The 17,522-nt window shown below is 46.7% G+C and overlaps 2 protein-coding genes across 2 annotated transcripts in view; one reads left to right on the forward strand and one right to left on the reverse strand.

Moving 5' to 3' along the window:
- Positions 1 to 5,068, forward strand: part of WDR3 (WD repeat domain 3) — a 54,947-nt gene extending 49,879 nt beyond the window's left edge. The window contains exons 25-27 of the mRNA XM_055003022.1: positions 1,321 to 1,449; positions 3,074 to 3,167; positions 4,334 to 5,068. Of these exons, the coding sequence (XP_054858997.1) occupies positions 1,321 to 1,449; positions 3,074 to 3,167; positions 4,334 to 4,489 (379 nt within the window). The 3' untranslated portion in view covers positions 4,490 to 5,068. The remainder of the gene's footprint in view (positions 1 to 1,320; positions 1,450 to 3,073; positions 3,168 to 4,333) is intronic.
- A 2,186-nt stretch (positions 5,069 to 7,254) lies between these two features.
- The window catches only part of SPAG17 (sperm associated antigen 17), a 149,696-nt gene continuing 139,428 nt past the window's right edge, over positions 7,255 to 17,522 (reverse strand). The window contains 7 exon segments of the mRNA XM_055002920.1: positions 7,255 to 7,350; positions 8,626 to 8,749; positions 11,821 to 11,978; positions 13,354 to 13,414; positions 14,457 to 14,626; positions 15,326 to 15,471; positions 16,846 to 16,950. Of these exon segments, the coding sequence (XP_054858895.1) occupies positions 7,255 to 7,350; positions 8,626 to 8,749; positions 11,821 to 11,978; positions 13,354 to 13,414; positions 14,457 to 14,626; positions 15,326 to 15,471; positions 16,846 to 16,950 (860 nt within the window).

The following is a 17,522-nucleotide window of genomic DNA, read 5'->3' on the forward strand; positions in this document are numbered from 1 at the left end:
GACTTTACTGTCTGTGTAACTTCTTTGACCTCTTTAATAAGCTCCAATTTCGTGTCCTTAAGTTCTTTCATCATGTCTATAAGTTTTTTGTCCAAATTTTCTATCGCCGATTGCCACTCTTTTTTTCGACATCGTGGGGCTTGCTTTAGCTCGCTCCCACGAATCTGCTCTCTTCCTTAGCTCCGTGGCGTATATTTAAACGTTTTCCTTTTTTTTCAAATGTCCCAATCTTTGCCAAAATTAATTTTTTTGTATCCAAAATGTCGGGCGTCTTTTCTCTATGGTTTCTCTATGTTATTGTAATCCAAGATGGCCTACTTCCTCTTCCGCTGAAGCCGCGACCCTTCCCCTTTCAAAAATGGCGATTCCCTGCTTCCTGTCCGTCGGCAAGGGCCGCTTCCCTCCAGCCACTCTATTGTTGTTACGCACTTCCTGTCTCCCGTCTTCCCACAGCAGGTCTCGCGATGTTGTCTTTTTCCCACAGCTCCGAAACCACAGGTATTCAAAACAATAGTCCAATTTTTGCAATAACTTCTTTGAATTTAGTCTCTTTTAAAATACAACTCCTGCCGAGTCTTCGCCTCCTTTTCACTAGTCTGCTGCAGTTTAAAAATCTACTTTCTTTCTTCTCTGTTTTTATCAATCTGTCCCGTTTCAAGAGATAGCGATCTTTACCTTCTCTTCAGCTTTCTCGGGTTGTAATCGCTGTTTCGATCTTAAATTCTCCTCTCGACTTCCCTCCCCGATCGAAGCTTGGGTATGTAGGTCTTATGCCAGCCAAATTGGCCCCAAAACTGCCGCAGAGATTATAGCCGACCCGTCGCAAGGTGGGACCTCAAGGATCAGGGGGGAGACTCCTTGAGTAGAGCCCCCCCTCGTCCGAGATCTAGCTCACCCTAGGGTCTTGAGCGTTCTTTGCCTGCTCCCCGCCTGAGAGCAGTCGGCCGCGGGTTATTTTCACCCCTCCGGCCGGTTAAAACGGCAGTCCGGTCAGCTCCGCAAATGGAGCTGCGTTAGACCTCCATGAATCCCAAACCGGAAGTCCGGAAGGGCAAGATTTTGATGTACTGATGGGGTGGTACATAGAGCATGCCAAGGTTCATTTCATCCAGGCGTTTCTCTGCTGGGTAGGTTGGTCACCCGAAGTTCCATCCTCAGGAAGTAGGTAGTAACAGTACTGAGCTACTCTTGAAGGTCATTGTTGGTTTGCCATTCCTGGTCTATCACCTTTGCAAGCATCTTGCTGAAACGCGGCTTCTGCCTCCGATTGACGGGGTGGGTGTCATTTGGGAAGTCTTACTCTCTCCTTGTTCCCCATAGTGAACTGGAAGAATCTCTGCTGGTGCTTCCCTTCTCCTACGTGCCTGACCTTCTCAGGCTCTTCAGTCAGTACCTCCAGCAGGACTCGGAGGTGGAGCTGCTCTGCCGAGCTCTCCTGTTTCTGCTCAGGTACAGCTCAAAGCTAAAGAAGTTTGTGGTTTCAAAGTTGGTTGTGGCTAGTCAGTGCCTTCATTAGGTGGCTCAACTAGATGTTAGGACAGAGGTAGGATGGGGTCCATTGAAGTAGCTGCTCCCTGGGTGTAATTCTTCCCCTTCATGTCCTTTTTCCAATTTAAACTTCTTCCTCCTCATAAAGAAGAAACTTTCTACCTACAATGGGAGAAAAAATAAACTGTGGGGAGAATGAATCTAGCACAGGGGTCCCCAACCTTTCTGAGTCCGTGGGCTCCTTTGGAATTCTGACCTGGAGTGGTGGGTGCAACCACAAAAGGGCTGCCACAAGAGTTGAGGTCAGCCACAAAGTGGCTGTTGCAGGGGTGGGACCCATGCACACAAAGGAAGCCCGATGGTAGAGGAAAATAGGGGTCATTTTAAAAATACATTGGGAAGAGGAATGAGTGAGAATAGTGACATTTGCTGCTGAAACATTATTTTAATCTGTGCACCCAATCAGAAGCCTTTCTGGGCAAGAGTCCCATCTGACCCCACCCACTTTCTAAAAACACTTGGTGGACACCAAAGTGTTGGTGGGTGTCATGGCACCCATGGGCACCACATTGGGACTTCTGGTCTAGCGGAGGAAAGGAAGAGGCCTTTTATTCATTATAAGCATTCATACCATTTGGCTTCTTCCCATGGCATGAAGTGACTCTGTTCACAGGCAAGCATCTGAAGTAGCTGTCCAAATGCACATTCATATTAAAGTGCAAGTACATCAGTTAGCACCAATAAGGCAAGCATACAACAGTATACATAAAACACAACATACAAAGGTCAAAAGCGCTCAGTATCCACACAGTGTGGGAGAGTCCACAAAGTTCTCTCAGATGGAGGCAATTTCAAGTGACTGAAAAGTCACAGTCACTTGAAGTACCATAACTGTGACTGGTACTTTTGGGAATTATATTTGACTTAGTTGCAAGAAATTGCCATGAATGGAACTTGTGTGTATTACTTTTTTGCTTTTAATTGAATGTTTATGATTGTATTCTGGTCAGATGTATTTATTTCTAGTGTCTGTGTATTCTTTGATAAAGATGTGAATTGAAACGGGACTAATAAGGATCTAGACAACCCGTCAGAACCAGAACCAAGATGATTATTCTTCATTTAGGACTTTTCAGTGTCAATTGAAATTGCCTCCACCTGAGAGAGCTTTGTGGACTCTTCCACACTGTGTGGATATTGAGCGCTTTTGACCCGTGTATGTTGTGTTTTATGTATACTGTTGTATGCTTGCCTTATTGGTGCTAATTGATGTACTTGCACTTTAATACGAACGTGCAGTATTGGATATATTAATGTTTACAATAGCACTTTAGCAGCAGCACTTTTATGTATATATAGGTACGGGGTCCTTTAAATGTAGCACCCATATGAATGATTGTTCCACCTGTGTTCTGAGTCATATTAACCTGCTAGCCTTGTCTATTTAACAAGTATATAATTGTTTATTAAATTACTACACTGCTAAGTTTCGTCTTGTACAACATATTTATTAGTGAGTTCACGTGGGGTTTTTTGTTTGCTTTTGTGGGTTTGTACCATGTTACTCTCTTTGCTTTGATATAAGGATACACTTTGGGCAGATCACAAGCAACCAGATGCTACTGAAGGTGATGGAGAACCTGAAGAAAACCACCATTGCCAAAGTCAGCCAAGTGAGGGTGAGTGCACATCTGTGGGAGGTTGCATGTATACAGGGAGAGAGAGATGGAGACTGCAGTTGAGTTTGGGATGCTGGTCTAGTTCTCCAAGCCTTATGGGCATAGTTGTGCCAACCACCTCTTGCTGATTTCTTGGAAACTAAAGTTGTGTGGCTCTTAATGCATTAACCAATGTTATATTACTCATTAGTGTGATACAGTTTTTGTAGTTGCTCCAGGTGGTTTGGTCGGACCTAATCAGCTAGCTTAGCAAAACTGCGAAGTGGCAAGGTGTGTTGCGAGGTCAGAGTGTGCATTTTGGTTGTCGGGGGGGGGGGTGCCCCCAAAAGAAGCTTCTGTGGTGAGCAATCCCCGTCCTGGCAGTGGACCACTTGCAAGCATCCACCGCATTAGCAGCACCAGCCCTTTCCACTGCTTCACAGCCCGCTGGGGTGGTGACCACCACGTCGGCAAATGTTTACTTCAGGACTGGTCCTCACCACCGGTCGTATTTCCTCCTCCCTGTTCAGCTGCTAGGAATGGATGGGGGAAATTCCAAGTCGGATCCTGACAATAATTTCTGCTGACGAAGGCATTTCCATTAACAGAATGCAACTCCCCTGCCTCCCCCTCCTGCTGCAGCTTACTGAACTGAACTCCCCAGAAGTCTGCTCGGGGGGGGGGGCATTGCAGATCCTCAGGGGCAGTTGGAGGTCTGCAGTGGGAGGGGAGAAATCGGCAGAAATTCTGTTAGCAGAAGTTATTGTATGTATCTGACTCTGTGATGAAGGTGAGCTGCATGGAACTTGGAAATGTTATAACCGGGGCAGGGTTTGCAGGCTGACTCCGGTGGTCGTAATGTAAACATGTTTTGGGCCATGCTTCATATAACATTTTGGCTAAAAATGTGAGCTCGGAAATCTCATGCATGGATTTCCAGGTGGCCCCTCTCTTCTCAGCCCCAGATCCCTGTCTTCAGGCAGCGGAGGGTAATCTGGGCCTGCCTGCCTGGACTTCTGCCAGGATTCCAGAGGCAGTGCCTGAATGAGCTTTCATTGTCCAAAGTTGCTTGAATTCATTAGAATGACAAGAAGGGCGCATTGACCAGCCGAGTCTCCCTGACTTTTGCCCTGGTCTTCCCAGTATATACCCCCTTCCTGCTTTTCATCCACCCTCTCTCCCTGCAGGACGCGTTAGGCTTCAACATGGCCGGGCTCCAGTTCCTGCAGAGAGAAATTGAGGCCAAAGATGAAGTGACCTTTTTTGCTGACGCCACTGACCGCTTTGAGGAGAAGAAGCGGAAGAGGAAGAAGAAACAGAAGATGATTCTTGCAGTGGTCTAACGGAGGGGACTCTTCCCTTGTGACCCTGTGACTAAGATGGGAATGGCTTCTCCAGCATAACAGTGCCTGGCCCTGCAAGAGCTGCGCTCTTTCCCTTTCCTGCTAGTCGAACCAGCCTGGATCTCCAGGGACTGCAGGACTGAATAGAACCGTGCTGAGGTTTTGTTGACAAAAGTTTGGGAGAAGAGGGAGACCACCCTTCCCAGTTGCCCACTGTTTAGCTGCCCATTCACAGCAGTTTCTGTGCCTGCTTTTTTTTAAAAAAGCGCACTGTTATGACGTCATGACAGGCAATCAGATTTAAGTGATTCAGATTCGTTTTATTGTATATGGCCATTGGCCTTCAGATTTAACTGTATAGCAACATAGCAAAGCCAGACGGCGACGTGGGTGGCGCTTCCTGAATGAAGAGACTCTTCCTGCCTTGTGTGTACAGTGCCCCCCCCCTAATAAATCACCACCACCTTTTGGCACTTCAGAAGGGGTGTGAGAATGGACCTGCGGAACCAAAATTTGCATCCTCCCACGGAACCTCCTTTCTAAAGTCATTTAAATGCTGAGGTGGTGGAAATAGCTTTATACCTCACCCAGGCTCTTGAATTTATTTCCTCTGTGTCTGGGCTTATCAGGGCTCATTTTGAGGGGGAACGCACCGGAACGCCATTCCGGTAGTTCCCCCAAGTCAGGTGGCCCCACCCACCTGACTTTAAAACATTTTGGGCCCTTTAGGCCTTGATTGGGGCCAAAACGGCCCAGATCGGGTCGATGCCAGGCGGGGGAACCTCCCCTGCCCAGCACTGACCTGGTCCCAGCCGTTTCAGCCCCGATGCGGGCTGAAACGGGTCCAAAATGGCCATTTCAGCCATTTTGGGCCCCTTTTGGCCCGGATCAGCACTTAAACGGCCCAGATCGGGTTGGTGCCGGGCGGAGGAAGCCTCCCTAACCCGGCACCAATGTGGTCCTGGCCGTTTCAGCCCCGATCCAGGTCAGTGCCTGGTGGGGGACCCCTCCCCTGCCCGGCACCGACCCAATCCGGGCTGTTTTGGGCCTGATCCTGGCCAAAATGTGCCCCAAATGGCTATTTTGAGCCATTTGGGGCCTGGATTGGGGGCAAAACGGCTCTGATCAGGCCACTGCCATGTGGGGGAACACTCCCCTGTCTGGCACAAGCCGAATCCTGGCCATTTTGGCCCGATCTAGGGGTGTGGTATATTCTAATGAGTTCCTGCAGTTCTTTTTCTATGAAATGACCCCTGGGGCCTTAGCTCATGAGAGAGTTTTCTCCAATGCTACTTCAGCAGTTGAAGAATGTGACAGATAACTCCTTCCACTAGAGGCACGTGTGCTTTAGCCAGTTTAGTGTAGTGGTTAAGAGCATGGGACTCTAATCGGGTTTGATTCCCCACTCCTCCACTTGAAGCCAGCTGGGTGACCTTGGGCGAGTCACAGTTCTCTGGAGCTCTCTCAGCCCCGCCCACCTCACAGGGTGATTGTTGTGGGGTAATAATAGCATACTTTGTAAACCGCTCTGAGTGGGCATTAAGTTGTCCTGAAGGGCGGTATATAAATCGAATGTTGTTATTATTAGTTCTTCTCAAGATGGGAGGAGCCAGCACCAAAAGAAGTCCCCGAGCTTAGCACAAGAGGATTCTGAACCCCCTACCCTTGTGGATCAGGTTCCCTTATGCGTGATGTATATAGAGGACGCTTCCTGGAAACATCCCAGCATGGGCTCCACCACCCACTGAGATGGAACACGATGGCCCTCGGTTTCAGTATCTAGGATAGCCCTGGTAATACAGCGAGGCCAGGCCACACGGCTGGTGCAACAGAAGAGCGTACACGGGAGCCTCGACCACCCTCAAAGTCAGACGGCTTCCCCTTTTCCCTCCCACCCGTTTCTTATATTAACAGGCTCTCCAGGACTGGAGCCCCTGTGACACACAACCAGCTTTGAAGCTGTATGGGGTAAAGTTGCTGGTTTTTGAGCCCATTTCTCCTCTTTTGAGTTGAAGCCTCATATGGAAGCATGGGAGCTGTGTCAGAGCCAGAAGATGCCAATGATCTTTCCTGCAGGATGACAGAGTAGGATGAAAAATGGTTCCTCTTGGGTTTCTTTGTAAATTTCAAGCCGTGGGTACTGGAACAGCAGGATAAAGGTAGCTGTTGTGACGTGTGGCTGAAAAATCCCCAGAATGTGGCAGAAAATGAAAGCGAGGACCAAAGCTCACTTAAATTCTATTGCATTTTAACGACAGAAAAAATAGGAAAGGGGCCTAAAACTGCATATAGATAAGACAGGAGAAAAATCTTAAGAAAACCAACACACAGCTACTAACAACATAGTGGTCGGAAGAAAACTGGGTGAGAAGGTGCTTGCCCTTCCCTTTGAGATATATGTAGGAAAGTCCCCCCTCTCAGGAGAAGAGAATGTGATCACCAGTTTCTGGGACAGAACTTTGCAGAGCCAGCCTAGAATCTGTATGTGGGATTGTGCAGACTGAAGAACACGCAGGATTCCTCCAGTGAGTATTTATTGCTTTGCAGCCTGGCTGTGGTGCCATCACACCTGTTGCCAAGGCTGCAAGTGCTCCTGGCTCTCCTAGTCTCACTTCCTTGCTCCAGTGCCCTTGAGGGCAGCCCTCTTTATGGGCCCTACAGAGGCACCTACAGTACTGAGGAAACTTTTTATTGCTAGAAGTCCATGGCTAAATTCCTCTTCAGCTATGAAATGGATGAATACTCTGTTAAAACTTGTTTTAAAATTACATTAAATTCAGTCTAGTATATTGCTTTTCAGTAATGCTTCCACTGGAGAGTCGTGGAATTGCTGTCTCCTGTAGACTTCCCCATGATTTGTTCTGCAAAAGAAAATGAGTACGAAGTCAGAAATCAGGGAAGTGCCTAGAGCTTCAGTGTAGTTCTTGTTCTAGCAACGTAACTTAAGAGGGTCATAAGTTTACACCAGGGAAGCAAGACCAAGAAGACTAAAAGTTGGGGAAGAGTGAGAAGTTCAAGATCACTGATTGCTGCTTGAGTTTGTATCTCTATTGCAGTTGAATCTACTTTAAGTTGATTCAAGCCATGCCAAAGGGTTTCCTGTATATGGGAAAGCACTTGGCAGATCAGAGATGGGAACAATGGAAGCGTGGTTCTTCTCTCCCTGCACATATGAGCCATGGCACCTCCCGCATAGGCTGCAGGCAGGGCCAGCACCTTCTTGCTCAGCAAGAGTAGGACAACCTGAACCGGGCAATGTGTCTACCATTTCCGTCTACCCCTTTACAGAGGTAGAAGGAAGGGACTTCTCTTTGTTAGATGGCTACTTATTTACTGTTCTCCTTCTAAAGCCCAAGTTTTTTGTTTTACTTTAAATTGATTAATGTTTTATAAATAATAACAGGATCATAATATATAAACACCATGAATAAACAATAATTAAACAATAAACAAAGAACAAGTAACCACAGCAAGTGGTGTTCTGTAGATGGGCATAATTAAATCAGTGGGCAATTATGCGATAGAACTCGAGCTATTCCTACAGTATTTTAAATAGTTAAGATTTGGCCACTTAAGAAACCAGGAAGGATCTGTATTTCAAAGGCTTTTTGTGGCTTTGCTATGTAGATTTTTTCAATGAATTTGAGGCAGGGTAGCTGCCTGTCTGTAAAGTTAGTTGTGTAAGATGAACGGTTTGTTATATTAAACTAAGAAGGTATTTTTGGCCTTGATCAGAGGGTCCCACACCTTAATAAACATTTTTTTAATTGTAGATACTTTTATTCTTGCAAAATACTGCAATTAGAAACTCAGCAGCAATTAAGAACATTGAAATGAACTCCAGTCTTAGATACTGATTTATGGTCAAACTAGACATTTTTAACATAACCTTATGTCCTATGTTTTGTATCTGAATCAATACGCCCCCCACCCCCTGAATTTGTAGTATTGGGGACACTGATGTCCAGTTTTTATATTAACTTTGGATGGGGAAATTCCTGACTTGATGTTGCTTTCCTGTAATTGTATAAATGGGTGGACTATCCTTCTCAATGCCTAGTTGCTATCTTTGCAGGATGTGGTATTGAACTGCAGAGAGGGTATCCATGTTTAGAAATGTTAATCACATGACTTACTTTATCAAGAAGCTTGTACGGCGGGTTTACCCTGAAGGGAGATACAGGGCTTGTTGAAATCAGCTGCACCGAGGCTGCCTTGCCATCTTGGGGGTAGCCTGGTGGCCTCTCATCATAGATGTTGCTTGTGATGACGGGTGAAATGCACATTAAGGATGGATGTTGTTTTTCCTGAGCCCCTCCAATGGAGTCTACTAGTGATATGTTAAATGGTTCTGTCTGCTAGTTTCTGGCTTTCATTTTGGGGTGATATAAGAGCACTGAGAAAAGGGAAAGTGAGTAGAGCTCTCAAACTACCTATGGAGTTGGCAAGAGACGAAGGGGGCTTTGACTCTCGAAAGCTCATGCCTTGGAAATCTAGTTGGTCGTCAAAGTGCTGGTGGACCCTGATCTTGCTCTTCGACCGCAGACCAACACTGCTGCCCACCTGAAACTATGTAGAGAGGGAAGTGGCCTCTGCATGGGAAATTCCTAGAGTTCTTGGTGGTAGATCTGCAGAGAGGAGGGGCCTCCACGGGACATGATGCCATAATGTCCACTCTCTAAAGCAGTCATTTTCTCAAGGGGAACTGACCTCCATAATCTAGAGATAAGTTGAAAATCCAGGACCCGCCTGAAAATCCAAGGCTCTACTTCTGCCTAATGGGACACCTCTGCCTAATCTTGATAGACCTGCCCAGGGAGTCAACAGGAGGAGAACCCATATCAAGATAACCTCCTCTTCCAAAAAAACAAAAAGCCCTAACCACTGGTGGGATATAAATTGGGATTGTGCCAAGGGGAAAACTCTCCACATTATATTCTCAAGAGATGATAGAGGGATGATGAAAAGCCTGATCTCAGTGTCTATTAAAGCTGTCTCAGGAGGATGGAAATTTCATTCCCTCTGCCTGCCACTGTTCACACTCCTCCGGTTTTCTTCATTTGCTGTGGCTCTCATCCCTCTCCCCTGCTTTGTTCCCTCCCTCCCACCTAACATTTCTCCTTTCTGTTCCCACCACCTCAGCGGCCACTTCCACCTTCCCCCATCCTGCTTTCAGCCTCTGTGAGCTCCCCCCACCCCACAATCCTCTCAGACACTCTGGCCTCTCTCTCCCTGCACTTTTTTCTCTCGCCTCCACTTGTGCATTTTTCATTTTTGCCTCCCCCTCCCCTCCCAATATTGTGGTTTCTTGTGTATTTTGTTTTGAAAGGCATGGGGGCTATTTGATGGGAATTACTAGGCAGCCCCATAATGCCAACCCTGATCTTGCATGTTAGTTTCACCAGATCTGTTAGCAATTTTTGTAATATTTGGGGGTAGTGTTAGCCCTCGCCCCAATTTTTAATCAAACAGTTTGAAATTTTCTGCTAACTTGGGAAACATTTCCATTATTGGCTTATGGCCCCAGGGGCGGATTTTTGATCCACAATCTGGGACCAAGCAGGAAATTAGATACATGAAAGCGCTGTAGCTGCTGCTTCCTGAGCAACGATGGAAGTAACTTGGCATCTTGTTCCTGCCCAGCATTCTGTGATCTGCTTTGGCCTACGCCCTTGCCTGCCATACAGCTCTTCTCTTATGATCACACTCATGATCGGTGGTCGTGGGTTTTCCGGGCTGTATAGCCGTTTGTATAGGCATTGTAGTTCCTGACGTTTCGCCAGCAGCTGTGATTGGCATCTTCAGAGATCTCTGTCTTTTGGTGCTACACCTCTGAAGATGCCAGTCACAGCTGCTGGTGAAACATCAGGAACTGTCAGGATCTGCCATGCTGGGGAAATGTAGCCTGTGTAAAGCCATATTAATTTCTGTAGTTGTTTAGTCTCTCTCCCCTCTAGGTCCCTGCAAGTACATTTCCATGGGAGAGGATGCTGTGTCTTATCTGTTACTTTCTGAGACGACCTTGATGAACCAGCGTTCCCACAGAGAAGCTGCCTGCTATGTGAACTCTGGGGGGAGGCTGGGATCTGAGACTTTGAAGTGTAACAACTTTCATTTTGTAACTCATTCCTAACAAAGCTTTGCTTAGCCAGGATCTGCTTGGTCCTGGAACATGGACACCTGGGCCTGAATGCTGTCTTTCTAATAAAACCTTTTGAAATCAAAAGACCTTGTCTTCTTGCAGAAGGGAGGAAGGCAGACTCTAGCCAACTGGGATGCCATAGCCTGACAGGAACTACAATGCCAAGACCACGGCTATACAGCCTGGAAAATCCACAACAACCATCATTCTCCAGCCATGAAAGCCTTCGACAATACACTCATGATCAGTTGCACCAGTGTAAGAAAGTCCATAGGCAGGATCATATGGCTTAGTCAACAGCTGCTACCTTAGATATTTTGACTGGAGTTGCCAGGAGCTCTGCCTGTTAGTGCTTTCTGCCAAAGAGGAAGGAAAATTCAGCCTGAGCTCATATTTTTGGTGGCAGCCCTGTGTGCTTTTCATGTGAAGTTCTTTTCACAGTTCTTTCGGAAAGAGAAACTTTCAGATCAGGCCAGCATTTAGTACTGGGAATGGGAAAAAAATGTCTCCCCCATTTGTTTTTTTTAAAGGAGTATTTTAGTAAATAACATGGTAAGAGCTCTACTGAAGCAGACCCAAGATCCATCTCACCATGGCTGCCCTGTCAAGCACGGCCCAACAAATGCTTCTGGACACAAATCAGCAACCGTTCCCTGTTGAATGTACCCTCCCCCCAACACACGCCACAGGTGATGCTCAGCTCTGCGTTGCCTTTAAATGAAGAGGTGCCAGGTAGGCGTTCTGGCTACCAGCCAATGGTAGATCTATCCCTTTGTGAAGCTGCCTTCTCCCCCTTTTAATGCCATTTAAGCCAGTGGCCCTCATCTCGCCTTGGGGCAGTGAATTCCATGTCAATTATGTTTGGTTTGAAGACGTTACTTATATTTGCCTCTTTGCTGTCCTCATTTAGTCATTTTTTCCCCTGAAATAAAAAGCCTCAAATGCTTTCGCTTAAGGTTGAAATTGTTTGGGGATCAGGTAGGCGAGTGGCAACTTGCCGGCATGTAATCAGCTACTTGCAGCTGCGCCTAGTTAAGGACTGAGGAAGTTCCTGGATCAGTGAGACGCAGGGTCAGCTCGACACGTCCCAGAAACTGAAGAGCTGCATTTCATCCTGCATGTTCATGGAAGGTGGGGGGGGGGTTTGAGAGAGAGGGAGGGCGAGAAAGAGAGACAGAGTCCGCCAGACCTCAAAAGGATATTTGCCTCCACAGGCAAGAAGAGAGTTTCTGTCTCTGTGTGAATCTCAATCCGCTGGCAAACCTCACTCATGCCCTGCGCCCCTTCCAGCCCAATGGCCATGGCGTAAATCGTGATGTCCAGGTTTGTCTGCAGTCCGGCAGCCACCTAGGAAAGATGGGAGGAGCAGCTCCCATTTAAAAAACATTGGACACCCCCCCAGATGTTCTTAAAGTTCTCCTTAAAAGTGATGGAAGAATGATTGTGGGTGGGGCTTGAGCTCGCCGGTGCTCAGGATTTCCTCCCATCTGCTTTGTGTCTTTTTCATGTATATACCCTCTCCTTATGTGATGTGTGTGTGTTGTGCTGTGGCAAGGGTTGTATTACTGCCCTGGGATGAGCAGCCACTACGTGTGCCTGCAGTGTGCTTGGAGGCTCTGCCCACTTTGTCCTTGAGGCTGTTGCCAACCTCCCCCTTTTTAAAAAGTGAAAACACCACAACGGCCTCTGGAGATGTTCAGTGTTAAATTGGTCAATATGTGGATTTCCTTAAAAATGCACAATTACTTGATTTTATTCCCAGGGGGATAAAACTACACAGGGCCATTGCCAAACAAAATTACAGCTAAAAAACCCTGACCTGGCTGCTGGTGGTATTTGTTGCTATTATCCAAGGAATTGCCTGTTGACCATCGTCGGTTGACCTCCTTGCTGAAGCTCACTGTGCCCTTGGCCAACCCCTGCTAAAGTGGAGCAGCTGCACTAAGTGGGTGGAGGCACAGAATCTATTGGGGGAAATGATGGAGGAGGCGGCTTGGCAGAACACATAGAGCAGAAGGTGTCAAATCTGAGGGTGGGGCAAGGGGGCACCCAAATTGTCCTCCTGTATTTGCACATTCCATCGGTAGGGACTGCGTCCTACAGAACAGTTCTGTTAGAGGCACATTTCCCCAGTTTAAAGAGCCTTTCCTTGAAGAGTGATTTCCGTCTCTAGGAATTTCTCAAATGGAGTAAAAACCACAGAGTCAGAAAATTCTTAGAGCGTTGCCATGGCATCTCTTCCGGCTAGGTAACCGGAAGTGCATCACTATGCCTCTCCCCCCAAAGCTCCTGGGGTTACTCGCAGATGGAGGGCAACCCAACCCCTCCTCCTTGTGCCCAGGGAAATTCCACTTGGGATCCAAGTCACTGAATTCAGTTCTGAGCTGCTTCTACTAATGTAGATAATGTGCTGTAGCACAGTGGTTAAGCGGTTCGGCTGCAAATCAGCACTCAACTGGTTTAAATCACACCACTACCATGAGCTCAGTAGGTGGCCTTGGGTAAGCCACTCCTCTCAGCCCCAGTTCCCCAACTGCATTGTGGGGATAATAATAACACTTAACTTGTTCACTGCTCTGGGTGGGGCACTAATCTGTCTAGAAGAGTGGTATGTAAGTGTAGTTGTTGTTATTAAATACTGGAGCCTTCTCCTGGGCAACGTCTTGGAACACTGGGACCCTGTCTGGTGAATCTCAGCCTAGCCAAGCTCTCTGTGACTTACTGGTCCTGGGATGTAGGTCACATGCAGTCCCGTAGAGGGTGGTGGTGGTTTCACCCGAAACCTGCCAAGAAAGAGCAGAAGAGTCCATCTGTCAGCAGCACCTATCAGGGCTGAGAGGATAGGAGAGTGGGACACGGGAGGAAAGTTAAATCCTCAGCTACTGTTCAAATTATTATCAGCTCCTTATTTCCTGGATGGTTCATTTATTTTAGGACTTATTTTTCTTTAGATGAACAGAGGCCCTTCGGCTACATACAGACATCCTCCAGGACTGGAGCCTGCTATGCTTTGCTTCTTTCTGCTCTTTCTACCACCACATGTGCCCACCTCCAATATTAGTGTGAACTTGGTTCTGCTTTTATTTCTCTTTCTCTTTGCCTTCACATTTTGCTTAAAATTTCCCAGTTTGGACTGTTCATATTCCAAAATCCACCTTTACTTTAAACTTTTGTCTCTACATACTGTACCCTTGAAACCTGTAAGTACTGCTACCTCAAGAAAAGAAGGGAAGGGTTCACCTTCGTGGATTCTGTGCAGTCCCTCAGGAGGGAGGAAATGTGTGTCGGCACAGAAGACCACTCAATGAACCACAGTTACAGGTAAGTGCAATCCTGTCTTACCTTTCCTCTAGAAGTTTCTTTTTTGCAATAGCTCAGACTGTGAGTCCCTGCGCCAAATCCCTGCAGGTGGCAACCAAGTCTCTCCTCCCTCCCCCAAGGCTTTTTCTCACTCTCTTCCCTGCACCTTCCCTACACCTCAGATCATCACAGCGTATCTGAAAAGCATCTTATTCAGATAGTGACACCAGCTCAGGCTCAATATGTGATGCTGATAATTTTTCCAGCTGTATTAGACTTGCTTTGTAGAGGCACGGATCTAGCTTGGTTCTGTACAGCTCCCTTTTTAGCAGTCAAGTTCTGGTCCTGATACTGAGTAGATGCTGTGAGGGGGGGAACTACTCTGCAAATGTGACATAGCAAGGAATTATCTGCCACAGACCAACTCGGCACCAAAGCAAAATACAGCTCCCCTTCCCCACCCAGGCCTTCTGCTCGCACCAACTAGATATCTATCAATCCCACTTACTGATAACTGAATCAAACCTGCAGTAATCCACTCCAATGTTTTTCAGGACCACCGTGGCGACGTAAGTGCAGCCTTCCTTAAGAACCCCAAATGCCACCTTTGGTGGGATGAGAAGGAAACTGGGCAGTGGTTTAGCTCCTCTGGCTACGGAACACGTGTTGACTTTTCCAGACACGGGATCACTGATCTTTGTACGTAAGAGAGAGTCATTAGAAGGGCCAAAGAAAACTTGTATGCTTGACCTGAAAGCAGGATAAAGTTGATAATTTAATTTCGGTTTTGATTGAAATTTCAAATAATTTCTTGCAGTCTTGAAATCTGAACTTAAACATATAACCTCTTGAAAGGGAATTTACTGCCATCATAAGAACTTAGGGAAGCAAGACTTTGTGGGGGGAAATGTCTTTGCTGATCATAAAACTGCAAAAAACCGTGGCTTGATAAGGGCAGTCTAGGACTGGAAACTCACCCCAGGTATCACTCACTGAACCAGCCAATGAAAATCAGCCATAGGGAACTTCTTCAACTGCTGCTTCTAAGCATTCACATCACAATCTGTAGATACTTTAACACGTTCAATATGCTTCTGGATGACACACGTAAGACTAGAGGCAGAAACTCATTTTTAAGTATTCAGTTTTTGGTCCCAATGCCATAATAATTTTCAGGATTTTTGAAGTACTAACTAAAGCATCTTGCAAAATGTGAGGAAATAGATCTGAATGAGCAGATGTCCTATGGGCAACTACTTCGTGCCACCTTCAACCATCACAGCCTTTTTAAGTACAAAAAACGGGTTTTTAGAATAATGAAAAATAGGATAATTTGCAGGAACACAGATTCCTTAATTGTTGTGTTCAGATGTGTGAGTCGGAAGTTGGTTTACCTTATTTCTGTATATAGCTTCTGGCTTGCTCCTCTGTATGCAGGAGGGCAATTTCACCTTATCTTTTCTTGGGAATCCTGCAGCATTCAGCATCAGAGACCGGAGTTTGGGCTTGAAGAGGCATGCCAATAAATTGTCACCTTGATCTGCTGAGCAATAAAAGAGTTGTGATTTCTGTAGAAGGCCGGTTCTACAGTTGTTGTTCAAGCAAAGAGCAGGAGCCAAGGAAAAGCAAGGAATGTTGGACTCTTCACTGTTGTTGAGCAAGATTCAAGACCAGCAGCACCTTAAAAACAACTAGATAGCCAGTTTATAAACTTTTGAGAGTCAAAGCTCCCTTTGTCAGATGCCAAAACTGATGAAGGCAGCTTTGACACTTGGCAGCTTATGCCCTGGAAATCTTGTTGGTCTCCAAGGTGCTACTGGACTTGAATCTTGTTGTTCTATTGCAGACTAACATGGCCACCTACCTGAAACGTCCATTGTGATTGATTTTCTTCGGGTTCCATAATAAGAAAACTCTTTTATGCAACAAATGGTTGCTGCCAGCTTCTGTATGCTTTTAGCTTCTTCCAGGGAGAGTTTACCTGCCAGTGAGGCTCACTGAAGGGTCTGACTAGATACAGCGGCAGCAAGAATGTCTGCTTTGCAGATGGATGGTAGCTAATGTGCTGGCTCTGGGGCAGCTTCAGCTGCCAATCACAGATCTCCTGTGTCTCTGCTTTGATCCTGAGAAACAGCAGCAGTGAACTCGGAGACAGTGTTTCAGGCAGGGCTTTTTTTCCTGGGGAACCCTCCCCTGCCCGGCAGCGGCCCGATCTTGGCCTTCGGCCCCAATCTGGGCTGTTTTGGGTCCTAAATGGGCCCCAAAATAGCCAAAACGCCCCTGAAACAGCCCCAATCAGGGCCAAAATGGCCTAGAATGGGCTGCTACTGGGTGGGGGAACCCTCCCCCCACCCAGCAGTGGTCTGATTCGGGCCATTTCAGGCCTGATCTAGGCCCAACCTTCCCCAAATGGCCCAAACAGGCCATTAAAAAATACCCATGTGACACCAGCCTCATGGGCATTTTATAGAGGTGCCGGAACGCTGTTCCGGGGCGTTCTGGCTCAAAAAAAGCCCTGGTTTCAGGTCCCGGGATCCTGGACTTAACAAAGGCTGCTACTCTATTACTCTGCCTGCAGATACAGCAGTGGCATCTTACTTCCACTTTTCTTTTTCTTTATTCTACAATTTCACTGTACAGCAGGCTCTGCTCTTCCTCAGTTCTGCTTTAAAGTCAGAGCATGTGAACTTTTCTGTAGCTTTCAGTTCCTTCAGGTCACCTGCACCCCCTCCTCTTCTACAGATATGCATGTGCCTATTGATAAAGACACTGCAAAAAGCAATCTTGACATATACCTGACTTTTCCAACCACCCTGCTGAGCGCTGTACATTTTTTAATGATTTGGTATTTTACTTCATTTTCCAAACATACATACATAAAATATACACTATAATCTAAAATGTAACACTTCACCTATTGATGGAGGATCTGGATAGATTTCAGCATGGACTGAAGAACACCAGGAGAGATTAAACAAATCATCAGAACGTTCTTTTGAGAGTGAGCAGCTTTGGATTCCTGGAGAAAGATAATAACTTATTTTGATAAAGCAGTGGTATGCAACTCTACATAGAGATCTTTCTGATAATTTCAGTGACAATGAGACAAGGGATACTACTTTAGAGTCAGATGTCAGGGAATGTAGTTGTTTTCAGTCCTTGGTCCGAGTCTCCATCTTAAGTGTAGTTAGGGGCATGAGGCACTGTTTTAGGGGTCATATCAGACCTGAGGTTCAAATCCTCCAGATGGGATTACAGCCCATTTATGAAGGAAATGGGAACAAGATGGCGACAATGTCCACTGTGAAAAGGCCCAATGGGCCTGGGGATTCCAGTCCTCTTTTGCTAGGTCCACACGTAATGGCTCGGGGCGATCCAGCAGCCCCTGCTTCATGTGCAGAAAGTGGGCTTAGCTGCCAGTGGCCCTGGCTTCACATAGGAAGAACAGATGAGCTTAGCTGCCAGTGGCCCTGGCTTCACACGGGGAGGGGCATGCAGCAGCTGCTGCCACAAGACAGCAGCCCCCGCTTTCACCCTCCCCTTCCTTCCTCACTTAATTGGGTAGTGGGAGGGCCCTTCTCCAGGGTGGTT

The sequence above is a fragment of the Eublepharis macularius genome, chromosome 18 (assembly GCF_028583425.1).
Source record: "Eublepharis macularius isolate TG4126 chromosome 18, MPM_Emac_v1.0, whole genome shotgun sequence".
NCBI lineage: Eukaryota > Metazoa > Chordata > Lepidosauria > Squamata > Eublepharidae > Eublepharis > Eublepharis macularius.